The sequence below is a fragment of the Dreissena polymorpha genome, chromosome 16 (genome assembly GCF_020536995.1).
Source record: "Dreissena polymorpha isolate Duluth1 chromosome 16, UMN_Dpol_1.0, whole genome shotgun sequence".
NCBI classification, from domain to species: Eukaryota; Metazoa; Mollusca; class Bivalvia; order Myida; family Dreissenidae; genus Dreissena; species Dreissena polymorpha.
This window is the reverse complement of record NC_068370.1, coordinates 49,226,174-49,239,078: the sequence shown is the minus strand read 5'-3', so window position 1 is coordinate 49,239,078 and position 12,905 is coordinate 49,226,174. Positions and strand designations below refer to the sequence as shown.

Below are 12,905 nucleotides of genomic sequence, written 5' to 3'. Positions count from 1 at the left end.
TCTCTGATTATTCCCAGTGGTTCCCGTAGTGGTAACATCCACAACCATGATGTACGTGTACCTCAGCATCATGTGGGCACCTTCGCGGGTCACACCCAGGAGGTATGTGGCCTCCAGTGGTCCCCGGACAACAAGTACCTCGCCAGCGGTGGCAACGACAACATCCTTAATGTGTGGTCCGCGCAGAATGTCCAGTCTACGCAGACTGCACCCCAGCCCGTCCACTGCTTCTCACAACACTTGGCCGCTGTCAAGGTGAGTTAGGGGCTCTGATTTGTTGACTGGAAATTAATTCCTTAAGTATACTTTACAATTGTTTTGTTTATAGGAATGAGACTGTAACAAAGACAATTTTAGTATAGTCTATCTCAAAGTCACCAGTCCATTTGTGACCTCAAGGTCTGATAATATCTTAATTACAGGTTTTCCAGCGTTCCTAGTATTTCCTAGTTTTTCTAGTTTTCCTAGTTTTTGAAATGTGCCCTAGTTTTGTCTAAAACCTCCTATTATTCCTAGTTTTTCATTAATTTGGCACTTTTTGGGATAAGGTAAAACTGTCTTTTAATGTGTTTTAGAGATTTTGTTTCAAAATAGGACCTTCAGGTTGTTGAGCTAACAATATTTGGTAGTCTTTGTGGGTTCTGGTGTCACTGGTCACCTGATACATGAAAGTTGGACTGAGCTCTGCATCCATATAAGAGCAACCGTAGTAAATATAATACTGGACACACTTGTATCTTCAATTTTGAAGCATTTGTTAGCAAAACAACAACAGCACTAATTTCCCAAATTTAGTCAAAACGCAGCGAATTTTCCCAATCCAAAGGGACCCGGCCCCATTCCCAAAATGGTGAAAAAAACACTGCTTTTGCCAAATTAAAAAAAGTTCTCGCCACACTGGGGCTACATTTGGGCAATGAAGATCATATTATTATAATACAAACAAAAACTGAGCATTTTACAGTATGTTAAATGAATTGATTTAATAACAGTATTATTAATAATAACAACACATTTAACAGTGTTCATTTTATAAAGACACATTCAATCAGTTGTAAGTCTTGTTGATTGACACCTTCTTAGCAGCCTGAATATGTTGCCACAGTTTGGAAGCTTCAGCAGCTTTCTGGTAATCTGAAAATACAACACAGGAAATAATATTAATATAGTACTAATAATAATCAATAAATGTGTAGTATATAAATAATATTAATGTGTGCTAGCACATGACCTACCACATAGAGCCCATAGCACAACAGTCAAAAAAATATGCATTTGTGTACAGTCAAACCTGAATTCAGCGGTCAGTCAAGGGAAATGGCCAAAGTGACCGTTGTCCACAGGTGACCGTTGAATTCGGATCACAATTTTAAGATGGTTTGTCAGTTGGTAGTAGTGCTACCTCATTGCCCCACCCAGTCGTTTGCATACAGTGTTGAACAGATGCTCATTGCTGTTAACTAAGCATGATAACAGAATTTACTTACATTGAATAATACATAATAACATCTTATAGATTGATTTAATTTCATATTGTTGTTAATCTAAAGCAATGAATTTATCAACGCTAGTATAATTGTTTACTCATGCATCTCGATCATTCAGTAAATAAAACTTGTGACGTGCCGTTTACGTCACGTCCGTACAAGTCTAAAAAGCGGATTCGCTTTCATATTCAGATATTACGGTGATATTGTACCGTTCTAATTCAAAGAAAAAGGCGCAAAAAGTTTGTTAAAATTTATTCGTACGCAAACATCACACAAAAGGCATTTTAATTTAACAACCTCATACAAAATACAACGCTTCAAACTCACATTTGCATTCGATTCATACTTCTCCATAATTTCTCGCTTACGCTTAAGCACACTCTATACTTGCGTACGTCCAACACAGAGCTCACTTGCTATTACACGCAATTTTTTTCCAGATGCAAATAGTTTCAAACATTTGACTCGCTCCTCTAATGTGAGGAACTTAAGTTTACCACTTATTGTTATTCCGTGATTTATTATTCCGATTGCTTTTAAAAGTGTTGTGAACGCTAGAAAGCTCTTTTAAAGAATGATCCGAAAATGTTATTTTAAAATCGATACTCAATGTTGTAAGTACAATGTACTAATTAGCGGTCATATAATTAGCGATTATTACTTTAAACGTGTCAAAAACTCTGACATATTTTTTGTTCAAGAAACCCCCACAATGATCCCCGGAAAACAAACCTTCTCAACACCTTATTATTTGTTTACTCGCAGCGGGCTGTATTTATAATATCAAAGGCAATTACCGCTACCAAACGCTTTAACCGCAAAATAGACGGACAAATGATGTGCAGTTTTTTTAATTTTCGCGACTCGAGACGACTGACACGTGACCGTTGATTTCAGTTCAAACATAAATTTCGGAGTTAAATATAGTGGCCGTTTGCCGTTATGGACAGGTGGCCGTTAAATTCAGGTGTAATATAGAGTGTTTTTCGTCGGGGGGATTCCAGACTGACCGTTGTCTGCAGGTGACCGGTAAATTCAGGTGGCCGTTAGGTCAGTTTTGACTGTATATCAAATGTCAAATTGATTTTCATGTTCTTAATTATGTTCATCGTTTTTAGCTCACCTGAGCACAACGTGCTCATGGTGAGCTTTTGTGATTGCTTTTTGTCCGTTGTGCCGCGTCAACATTTGCCTTGTTAACTCTCTAGAGGCCACATTTATTGTCCAATCTTCATGAAATTTGGTCAGAAGATTGGTTTCAATGATATCTTGGATGAGATCGAAAATGGTTACGTTTGCTTGAAAAACATGGCTGCCAAGGGGCGGGGCATTTTTCCTTATATGGCTATAGTAAAATCTTGTTAACACTCTAGAGGCCACAGTTATTGTCTGATCTTCATGAAACATGGTCAAAAGATTCATCCCGTTAATATCTTGGACGAGTTCAAAAATGATGCCGGTTGGTTGAAAAACATGACTGCCAGGGGGCGGGGCATTTTTCCTTATTATAAGGCTATAGTAAAACCTTGTTAACAGTCTAGAGGCCACATTTATTTTCCGATCTTCATGAAACTTGGTCAAAAGATTTGTCCCAATAATATCTTGTTATCTCAGGTGAGCGACTTTGTGCCTTTCAGGCCCTCTTGTTTAAACAGTACATCTGGAAGTGAATGAATTGATATAAAGAGTTCACACAGCATAGATTGTGTGTTGGAAAACATATTGAAGGAAAGGAAATTCTGATTAACAATTGTCTTTGTTTGGTTTTTCTTTGTTAGCTGGTGAATGTTAGCGGAGGACCGTTTTCATTTTTGAATGAGTCCCAACATTATCAGAATCATATGTTCACTTTCTTAAAGTCGTTTTACTCTTTGAACTTGCCATTTTGGCGAGTAAAACAGAAGTATCATGTCACTTTTAAATAGAACCAATTCATGTAAAATGTTTAATTATTTTCTATAATTACACCGATTTTTCTAAAAACAATCGATACTTACCTTTTTGATTGTCATGGTTGTCAAAGTAGCGGTCTTGAATCGGCTGTGAACACTGTGACAAACACTTCATATTGAAGCGCTTTGTCGTTATATTTCAATGTTGCCTTATCTCTGAAGCAATAAAACTGCCGACCAATTAAGCTAACTTGTAACAACACCCCAGATAATCGCAATTATCACATTGTGTACACACCGGTCTTTCTGACAATAACGTAGTGACGTTACCATCTATGTATAGAATGCAATTATCACCATTGCATGCCACTTTGCGACATTTGCATGCTCCATTGATTTCAGCAATGTTGCTTGCATCACAGAAATTGATTGCATAACGACTGCCGTTAAGCGGCTGGTAAACAGAGCGTCTTATGTCATTTGAAGGAAATATGAAGCAGAAAAAAAGCGATTTTCGACAAATTGCCATTTGCGAAAATTAGTCGCCAGAATATTTTTGTTGTCACCATTGGCGCCAATGGTGATGGACAGCGGGAACCCTGCTCTGTGATGACTAAAAATGAAAACTTATGGCTATATTCTGAAACGTTCCTCCACTTAACCCAACCTCAGTTAAATTTGATCAGTATAATTACACACGTGATTTTATCTAACGGTCCCCTCGAAGGGACAGCTAAAGGTTCCTCGCCTGAGGGAGGATGTGGTGAGGTAGTGAAGTTGTTCCTTGAGCATCACTCAACGTGTTTTTTATGAATACCGAAACAAAAGCTCGTACAACTCGTACAACTTAATGTTTATTTTGTTAGTTTTAGTTATTTCAAAGAGTGGGTAACCTGAAAAATACGCTGTATATCTTGTTTTAGTTTTATATACCACTTGAATCTTGAAGTACAAGATGGTAAACAACATTTAATTTGAGGAAACCCACTTATGTCGGTACTAAAAATTGCTATTTGTGACATTTTTTCAGGTGAGAGTTTTAATTATTGTTTCGAATGGTAATATTTTAATGCGAGGATCGTTGCCTATCAACGTTTCAAACAAACAATTTTCTGATACAAAGTCAATTCAAAAAAGCAAAGCAAATTTTAGGGTCGCAACAAAAATATATCGCTCGTGTTATTCAAATCAAACATTTTTTAACACCTATTAAAATGTAATTTACGCAATTCATGTATATAGTTATAAACCAATTATTTTGACATTTGCTACTAAACGGATTGTATACAATAGGTGCCCAACAAAACACATTCACGCTTTGTCTACTCCTCCAGCTCTCCTTGACTTAGAAAACACTGTGAATACCAATCTCTTCCTCTACTCTTAACATGTTATGCAAAGTTACCAGTAAATTTAATTGTGATCAAAATCAATGAGTGTTCCGATAGTATACCTGTGAAAGATGACAGCCATCTTTCGTTTGAGCTCAATGCCTTTAAATAATACATAAGGTCAGCAATGTTACAGTGTTCAACTAACAACAATTTACCACAGCTTATGTAGTTCAAGATTTTTTCACATGAATAGAATATGACTTCATCCTTACCAAGACAGTCGATCTTCGGTACCCATTCAGAAAGTGGTATTGCTTTCTGATTTATATCCATTGTTGTTTCTTCCCTTTCCCATTTAATTTTTTTTTCAATAAGTGTTAAATCTCCAAGATTTTGTGAGATTCGTTCGTTCGTCTTCATTAACGCCTCACAAAGTCGCCATTTGCAATCGAATCAGCAAAGAAATATGAAACACATTTTAAAAGACCTATTTTAATTGGAAGATTGGGAAACGACAGCCAATGACATCGCTTGTTTCAAAAAATGCTAAGACAGAATACCAGTGTAATATGCGGAGAGGTTTTGCAGGCTGCGGATTTTTCGGGCCGCTTATGAAATACACCCGCGGATTCGGTGGTACTTTCACCCATTTTTTTGAATTTACGCGAATCGCAGAAATGACCCCGGACACCCGATCGCGGAAATCCGCAGATCTGCGGAAAAATCACACTCCTGCTTCCTTAGTCAGGTATGAGTCGAGGTGGAGGTTGAGTGACTATCTGGAATATAGCCATTAGTCAGCTTAACAGTCCTGTTACAAGTATGAAATCTGTACAGTTACTGTGGTCATCAGGTAGGGAAAAGATGAAAAGGTAGTAAACTTCTTAGTAGTTTTTGTTTCAACCTTCCTACATTTTCCTAGTTTTTTGTAAATAATTTTCCTAGCTTTTTTCAAAGGTGCTGCTGGAAAACCTGTAATTATTACTTGCCTATATTTTATTTACCCTGCCAGTCAATTGTAAATAAGGTCTTCACCAGAGTTATTCACTGCCATGATGGTCAGTATTATAGTTAAATTTACTGGCCCTTGTGCATTTTATTGGCATTGTTGGCAGACTTTTGTGGAGACTGTCAGTATAACTGTATTTCATTCTTTCCAAAAACCTTACTACTAGTAATCTACAGAAGAGCTTGAAAGAGCAGAATTAATGTGGTTTAAAGTGAAATTGTAACACAACCTATGGCTAGTTTTTTAAAGACAAAGAAGGAAATCCAATGAGAGTGATTCTGAAATCATTATTCAGGGGCAGGGCCCTCAATCTGTCAAATCCACGGCCGAAATTAGGCTGCATTCCCCCCCTGAAAAGTATACTTTTTTCCCCTTTTGGGGGGAAAATTCCCCCTAAAAAAAAAAAAAAAAAAAATATATATATTTTTTTTTATATAGATAGATGTCTCATGATTATTATATCTCAATTCTATTTTAATTTAATCTTGTCAAACATACTAAATTATGAAATAAGCAATGAATATAGTACAAACATGTACAAATGTAATAATTAGATAGTTAGTAAAAAATCCTCCCAAAAGGGAAAACGCCGCGAAAATTCCCCCTGGTAGCGACCCGCTTCCCCTAAAATGGATTGAGGGCCCTGAGGGGTGTGATTTTTCTGCAGATCCAGGGATTTCCGTGGGTTGGGTTGTCCGGGGGTCATTTCCGCAATTCGCGTAAATACGTTAAAAAATGAAGGAGGGGGTACGACCGATTCCGCGGGCATGTGTCATAGTCGACCCGAAATATCTGTGACCTGCAAAACCTCTCCGCATATAACACAACTATATGGGCAGCGGTTTAAGTTTTAAAATAGTTCTTAAGAATTAATATAAGTTCCATATGCACAATCATGAAACAATTTTAACATATTTTGCTATGCTTGTACAAAATCTTAAACCAAAATAAAAAATATTGTATAATTGAAGTTACAATTACCAGGGCTCGAAATTAACACTCGCACACTCGCAAAATGCGAGTGAAAAATACGGATTGCGAGTTAAGTTTTAAGCCACTAGTAATTTTTTGCGAGTAAAGAAATAGTGAAAAAAAGTAATATCGCTAATGTGCTCGACTTTCTGAACGCTAAACCGTAAGTCATAGAACGTCCATATACCCGTATGCGGAAGCCCACACCTTGTATGTAGACTGGTATACTTATAGTACAGATACGCGGATTGTATTGGTACAGAGAAAGTTGAACAGTCTACTAATTCACACGTGTTCATTGAACTTGAACAGACATGGCGTCAAAGCGAAAAATAACTAGTTTCTTTTTGCCCACAGGCGTAAATAACAATAGGAAAGATAAAGCAAAGTTAACCGTTGAGTACAAAAAACGAAGTTTAATTATGTTTCCAGCAAAATTTTCGAGAATGTTTTTGAATTTGCGAGTTGGTATTAAAGCTGCTCGCAATGTTTTGCAAGTAGAAAAAAAAGTTAAATTCGAGCCCTGAATTACATTTACACAAAATTGAAGCATTATTATCCATGGCCAAAGGTGGAGGTAATAGTTATGGTGTTATTAGTCTGTCTGTCAGTCTGTCACAAACTTATGAGGGGATATCATTTGACCAAATTTGCTTGTTTAACTTGTATTTAAGCTTCATTTAATAGAATGCTAAGTTCACTGCAGTATTGCCTTGATAAATTGACGTCATATTGAATCCTACAGTATAAAAAAATCGAAGAGCATAAGATCAATTGTTTAATATAAAATGAATCTCATACCATTTTTTTATGATTAAATGTTACCATTGATGGTAAATGCACGTTGTAGAAAGATTGAGTTAAGATAAATGCACTACTCAAGCAAAAGATTTTAGAATACAAACTTAGAAAGATTGCTCTAGAATCAAACAAAAATATTTTATAACTTGTTGAATACATTTGCACTCTAAATTTAGTTCCTACACCTCTATCCTCCTAAGTGTGGGTTATGCACCAAAAAAACAAGATTCAAATGGACACACATAATATTAATGAAACATACCATATGTTGTTGCGTAGGCTGTCTCCTGGTGTCCATGGCAACACAACGTGCTGGCTAGCGGAGGGGGCACTGCAGACAGACACATACGCTTCTGGAATGTCAGCGTAGGCTCGAGTCTCAACGCGGTGGACACAAAGTCTCAGGTACGGTGGACACAAAGTCTCAGGTATGGTGGACACAAAGTCTCAGGTACGGTGGACACAAAGTCTCAGGTATGGTGGACACAAAGTCTCAGGTACATTGAATTTGTGTATTATTCTAGTAACCTTTTAAAGAAGATTTCATTAGTAAAAGGCTTAATATTTCAGTTAAAGTAGGTGTATTTTTTATTGTAAATTGGTATGTTTTGTTTATTCTGACATTATCTCCCTTTCATAGTTATAAAAATGTGGACTGGTTTATTAAATGTCTTGTTTTGATTAGTGTAAATCATTTTAATCAATCCTATTTAAGTTTTAAACACCTGCCCAATGACCTGGGGCTAAATGCAGCTAACACAGTCAGACTAGATGCCTTTTTATGTCCCCCACTATAGTAGTGGGGGACATATTGTTTTTGCCCTGTCTGTCTGTTGGTCTGTTGGTCCGTTGGTCTGTTTGCGCCAACTTTAACATTTTGCAATAACTTTTGCTATATTGAAGATAGCAACTTCATATTTGGCATGCATATGTATCTCATGAACCTGCACATTTTGAGTGGTGAAAGGTCAAGGTCATCCTTCAAGGTCAGAGGTCAAATATATGTGGCCCAAATCGCTTATTTTATAAATACTTTTGCAATATTGAAGATAGCAACTTGATATTTGGCATGCATGTGTATCTCATGGAGCTGCACATTTTGAGTGGTGAAAGGTCAAGGTCATCCTTCAAGGTCAGAGGTCAAATATATGTGGCCCAAATCGCTTATTTTATGATTTCTTTTGCAATATTGAAGATAGCAACTTGATATTTGGCATGCATGTGCATCTCATGGAGCTGCACATTTTGAGTGGTGAAAGGTCAAGGTCATCCTTCAAGGTCAGAGGTCAAATAAATGTGGCCCAAATCGCTTATTTTATGAATTCTTTTGCAATATTGAAGATAGCAACTTGATATTTGGCATGCATGTGTATCTCCTGGAGCATCACATTTTGAGTGGTGAAAGGTCAAGGTCATCCTTCACAAGGTCAAGGTCATCCTTCAAGGTCAAACATCATATAGGGGGACATTGTGTTTCACAAACGCATCTTGTTATTATATAGGATTCCTGCAAATAGTTGGCTATGTTTCTGGGTAGAAGATTAAAATAAAGATTGATTTTTGTTTTTCAACTTAATTGCACCGTGTGTTGGTATGGTAACTATTCAATGACCACTGCTTGTGTACAGGTGTGCGCTCTGCTGTGGTCCAAGGAGTACAAGGAGCTGATATCCAGTCACGGGTTTGCACTCAACCAGCTTACCATATGGAAGTATCCTGGCATGACTAAAGTGGCAGAACTCACTGGTAGGTGACACGCTGTACAGTGGCCTAGATTCAAACACACCCAGATCCCTATGGATTTGTGTCCTGGAAAAATTCTGCTTCATGCATGTGCATCAGGTGTCAACCAAGACAAGGGCCTAATCAGAGACAACTCTTCCAGTCTAAACTGGATTTTTGTTTAGAAGAGACTTCCTGTCAAAAAATTCCATAAAAGCAAACAAATTGTAGCAGCTAATTATTATATTTTGGTTTAAGAAAATGATTTCAATGACCAACATCTCTTATTCTTAGTTTAAGTTGATTATGATGTAATAAATATAATGTCTTCTTTGGATGAATAAGATCCAGGTAAAGTATCCAAGCTTAGAGTGCTCATAAGACCTCTAAATACACCAAGGACGGATTCTTCCCAGAAAGAAGACTCCAAAGAGAGTTTATTTACTAGCAGAGCTTTCTAGCTGCAATTAATATATTTTTGTTGCTCTTGGTGAAACATCCAATTTTATTTCATGCTCAGTTACAAAAATACTTGAAACGAGATCCAGTTTTTGCGGATGGAATTGTATATTCCACTGTGTGAAAAGCTTAGAATAATAGGTTTGCTCTACCAAAAACTAACAACTTATTTAGAATTAAACATGTAATATGGTACATCTGAAATGCATTAAATGTATCTGTTGTATTTGCAGGGCACACTTCTCGTGTGCTGCACATGGCCATGTCCCCAGACGGCACTACGGTGGTCTCTGCTGGGGCGGACGAGACGTTGAGGCTGTGGAAGTGTTTTGCTGTGGACAAGGACAAGAAGAAGTCTCAGAAGTCTACTTTAATAGCCAAGGACCATACTATTACACATCTGTCAAAGATCAGATGAGGGGAGGGTTGTGAAATTGTTGCGAAATCATGTTTTGTTTGAAGGCTCACATTCAGGATGGGGAAAGGGGTGTGGCACAGTTTGGTGATTCAACAAGTTTAAAAATGAAGGAATATGGAACTAATTAAAAGGTTTTAAAATGCTATTGTAAATTTTCCATTTTGTTGCTTGCCATTTTCTTTATTCTGAAAAAGAATGTTTCCTTATAAGGAACCTCATAGGGTATGTGCCTAGGTAGTGTGGATGACATTGCCCCCAGGACACGGCTTGTTTTTATAGAGTATGTAGTGAAGTTGTTATGTATGTACCAGTATTTGTTTTGGATTGCCAAGTTTGTTGAGTTGTTGATTATTGTTACATACACTAGTATTGGCTGCATTTATATGCTTGAATGTCACATCACACATTTGGTATGACATGTAGTGCTAGTAGAGGTTCGAACAGGGTTTCTTGTATATCAAAATTTTAAATTTTAAAAACGAATCAAAAGAAATTAAAGTATGTTTGAACATGTTTTCTCAATAAAACCTATATTTAATAACTTTGGATATCTTTTCTGTAAGTTTTTTTCATGTTGATTATATTTTCCTTATGAAATGTCTTGAAGGTTAAACTGGTGGTATGTGAACCATTTATATTATGTTATGTATTATGTGTTAATTATTGTTCAAATCATGTGCAATGAATGTAATAACATGCCATTGTAGTATCTTTGATATATTTTTGAATAAAAGTGATCATGAATAGTTTTATAGTGTACCCATTTCAAGACGACTGTCTGTATTATTAGAGCATTACTTATCAAGAGAATACAATGTTTTTGTTGAATACAGAGTAGTTTATTTAGCGAGGCAAAGAAAACCTGAACAACGAGCCTTATAGAGTAGTTCAGGTTTTTGTTACAAGCTGATAAACCTCTTGCCGAGTATTTGATTTATCCCATTATTTCTATTCTGCATGTTCCTGTCTTTATTCCCACAGTAAACTAAATAAAACATCTACTGAAACATCAAATGTTTCATGACCAAACATCAAATGACACCATGATACTGTACATGTTGAACAAACCAAAATTTAAGTGGAGGGTTGCTATTTTGTCAGTATGGACATTAGGATGAAAAGGGATAATATTTTGTCCAACTTTTTTACTGGATACATTAAACACGCAATGAATGTCATGAACCTGATCACACCATTATAAACAAAAATGCAGCTATTGCTATAAATTGCAGGTATATTTAACCATTCATATAAAAGTCCCCAAAAAGTGTTTATGTATTGGTAAAAAAAAATCTTTGTTCATGTTTTGTTATTATCATCTCTTGCTTACATGGTCTTGTTTCTCAGAACTCAACGTTTGGTTATTAACAGATGACCAACGCTAAAAAGTTCCTATTTCCATCTTTATGTCCCCCTTCGAGGAAGAGGGGGTATATTGTTTTGCTCATGTCGGTCCGGATGTCCCTATGTCCGTCCACCAGATGGTTTCCGGATGATAACTCAAGAACGCTTCGGCCTAGGATCATGAAACTTCATAGGTACATTGATCATGACTCGCAAATGACCTCTATTGATTTTGAGGTCACTAGGTCAAGGTCACGGTGACCCGAAATAGTAAAATGGTTTCCGGATGATAACTCAAGAACGCTTATGCCTAGGATCATGAAACTTGATAGGTAGATAGATCAGGACTCGCAGATGACCCCTATTGATTTTCAGGTCACTAGGTCAAAGGTCAAGGTCACGGTGACCCAAAATAGTCAAATGGTTTCCGGATGATAACTCAAGAATGCTTATGCCTAGGATCATGAAACTTCATAGGTAGATTGATAATGACTGGCAGATGAGCCCTATTGATTTTCAGGTCACAAGGTCAAATGTCAAGGTCACAGTGACAAAAAACATATTCACACTATGGCTGTCACTACAACGGAGAGCCCATATGGGGGGCATGCATGTTTTACAAACAGCCCTTGTTTGTATTCAATGTTTATATGAACAAGAGCTGTCGCCATAGGATGACTTATGCCCCCTATAATTGCTTGATAGAAGTTATGAGTTTTTTTCGAAACCTAAACACGGACCCTAAGTTCAAGGTCAAGGTCACAGGGGTCAAAATATGTGGGTGTATGGAAAGGCCTTGTCCACATGCATACCAAATATGAAGGTTATATCTCAAGGGACATAGAAGTATTGAGCATTTTTCGAAACCTAAACACAGATTTCGAAACCTAAACGCAGATCCAAAGTTCAACCTCAAGGTCACAAGGGTCAAAATTGTTGTGCATATGGAAAGGCCTTGTCCACATACACATGCATACCAAATATGAAGGTTATATCTAAAGGGACATAGAAATTATGAGCATACATCTCAAGGGACATAGAAGTTATGAGCATTTTTCGAAACCTAAACGCAAAGTGTGAGGGACAGACTCCTACCGGGGTCATAAAAATTGTCCCAAAATAAGAAATTTGATTCTCCTCCCTCTGTATGTTTAAAATACATTTGTTTGATTTCGTTCTCTGATATTTTGTTACTAGATTTAAAAAAATACATATAGGATCTGGCACGAGTTGTCATATCATACCATATTTTATTAAACGAGGTCAGGAATTTTGTTTAAAAGGCTCGCTTACTAACCATTTTCCTGGACAATTGTAATAAAATATGGTATGAAATGACGATTGTCAGATCTTTTTTATCACATGCTCTTAAATGAGCAAATAAAATAAATATTTACGCAAACATAATGATAAATACGAATGTTGTTTACATTTCGTGACATCATTTGACGTTGCAACATCATT

At 36.8% G+C, this 12,905-nt stretch overlaps 1 protein-coding gene across 5 annotated transcripts in view; it reads left to right on the top strand.

Moving 5' to 3' along the window:
- The window catches only part of LOC127861615 (cell division cycle protein 20 homolog), a 30,900-nt gene extending 20,059 nt beyond the window's left edge, over positions 1-10,841 (top strand). Inside the window, exons 7-10 of one of the 5 annotated variants that reach the window (XR_008040296.1) lie at positions 18-255; positions 7,778-7,995; positions 9,127-9,244; positions 9,913-10,061. Coding sequence is in view for 3 of the 5 variants with exons in the window: in XM_052400270.1 (XP_052256230.1) it covers positions 18-255; positions 7,778-7,972; positions 9,127-9,244; positions 9,913-10,097 (736 nt within the window). In the remaining 2 variants the exon portion in view is untranslated. Of the gene's footprint in view, positions 1-17; positions 256-7,777; positions 7,996-9,126; positions 9,245-9,912 lie in introns of all 5 variants that reach the window. The other 4 variants (XR_008040297.1, XM_052400270.1, XM_052400271.1 and 1 more) reach the window with 4 other exon arrangements.
- The last annotated feature ends 2,064 nt before the right edge of the window (positions 10,842-12,905 follow it).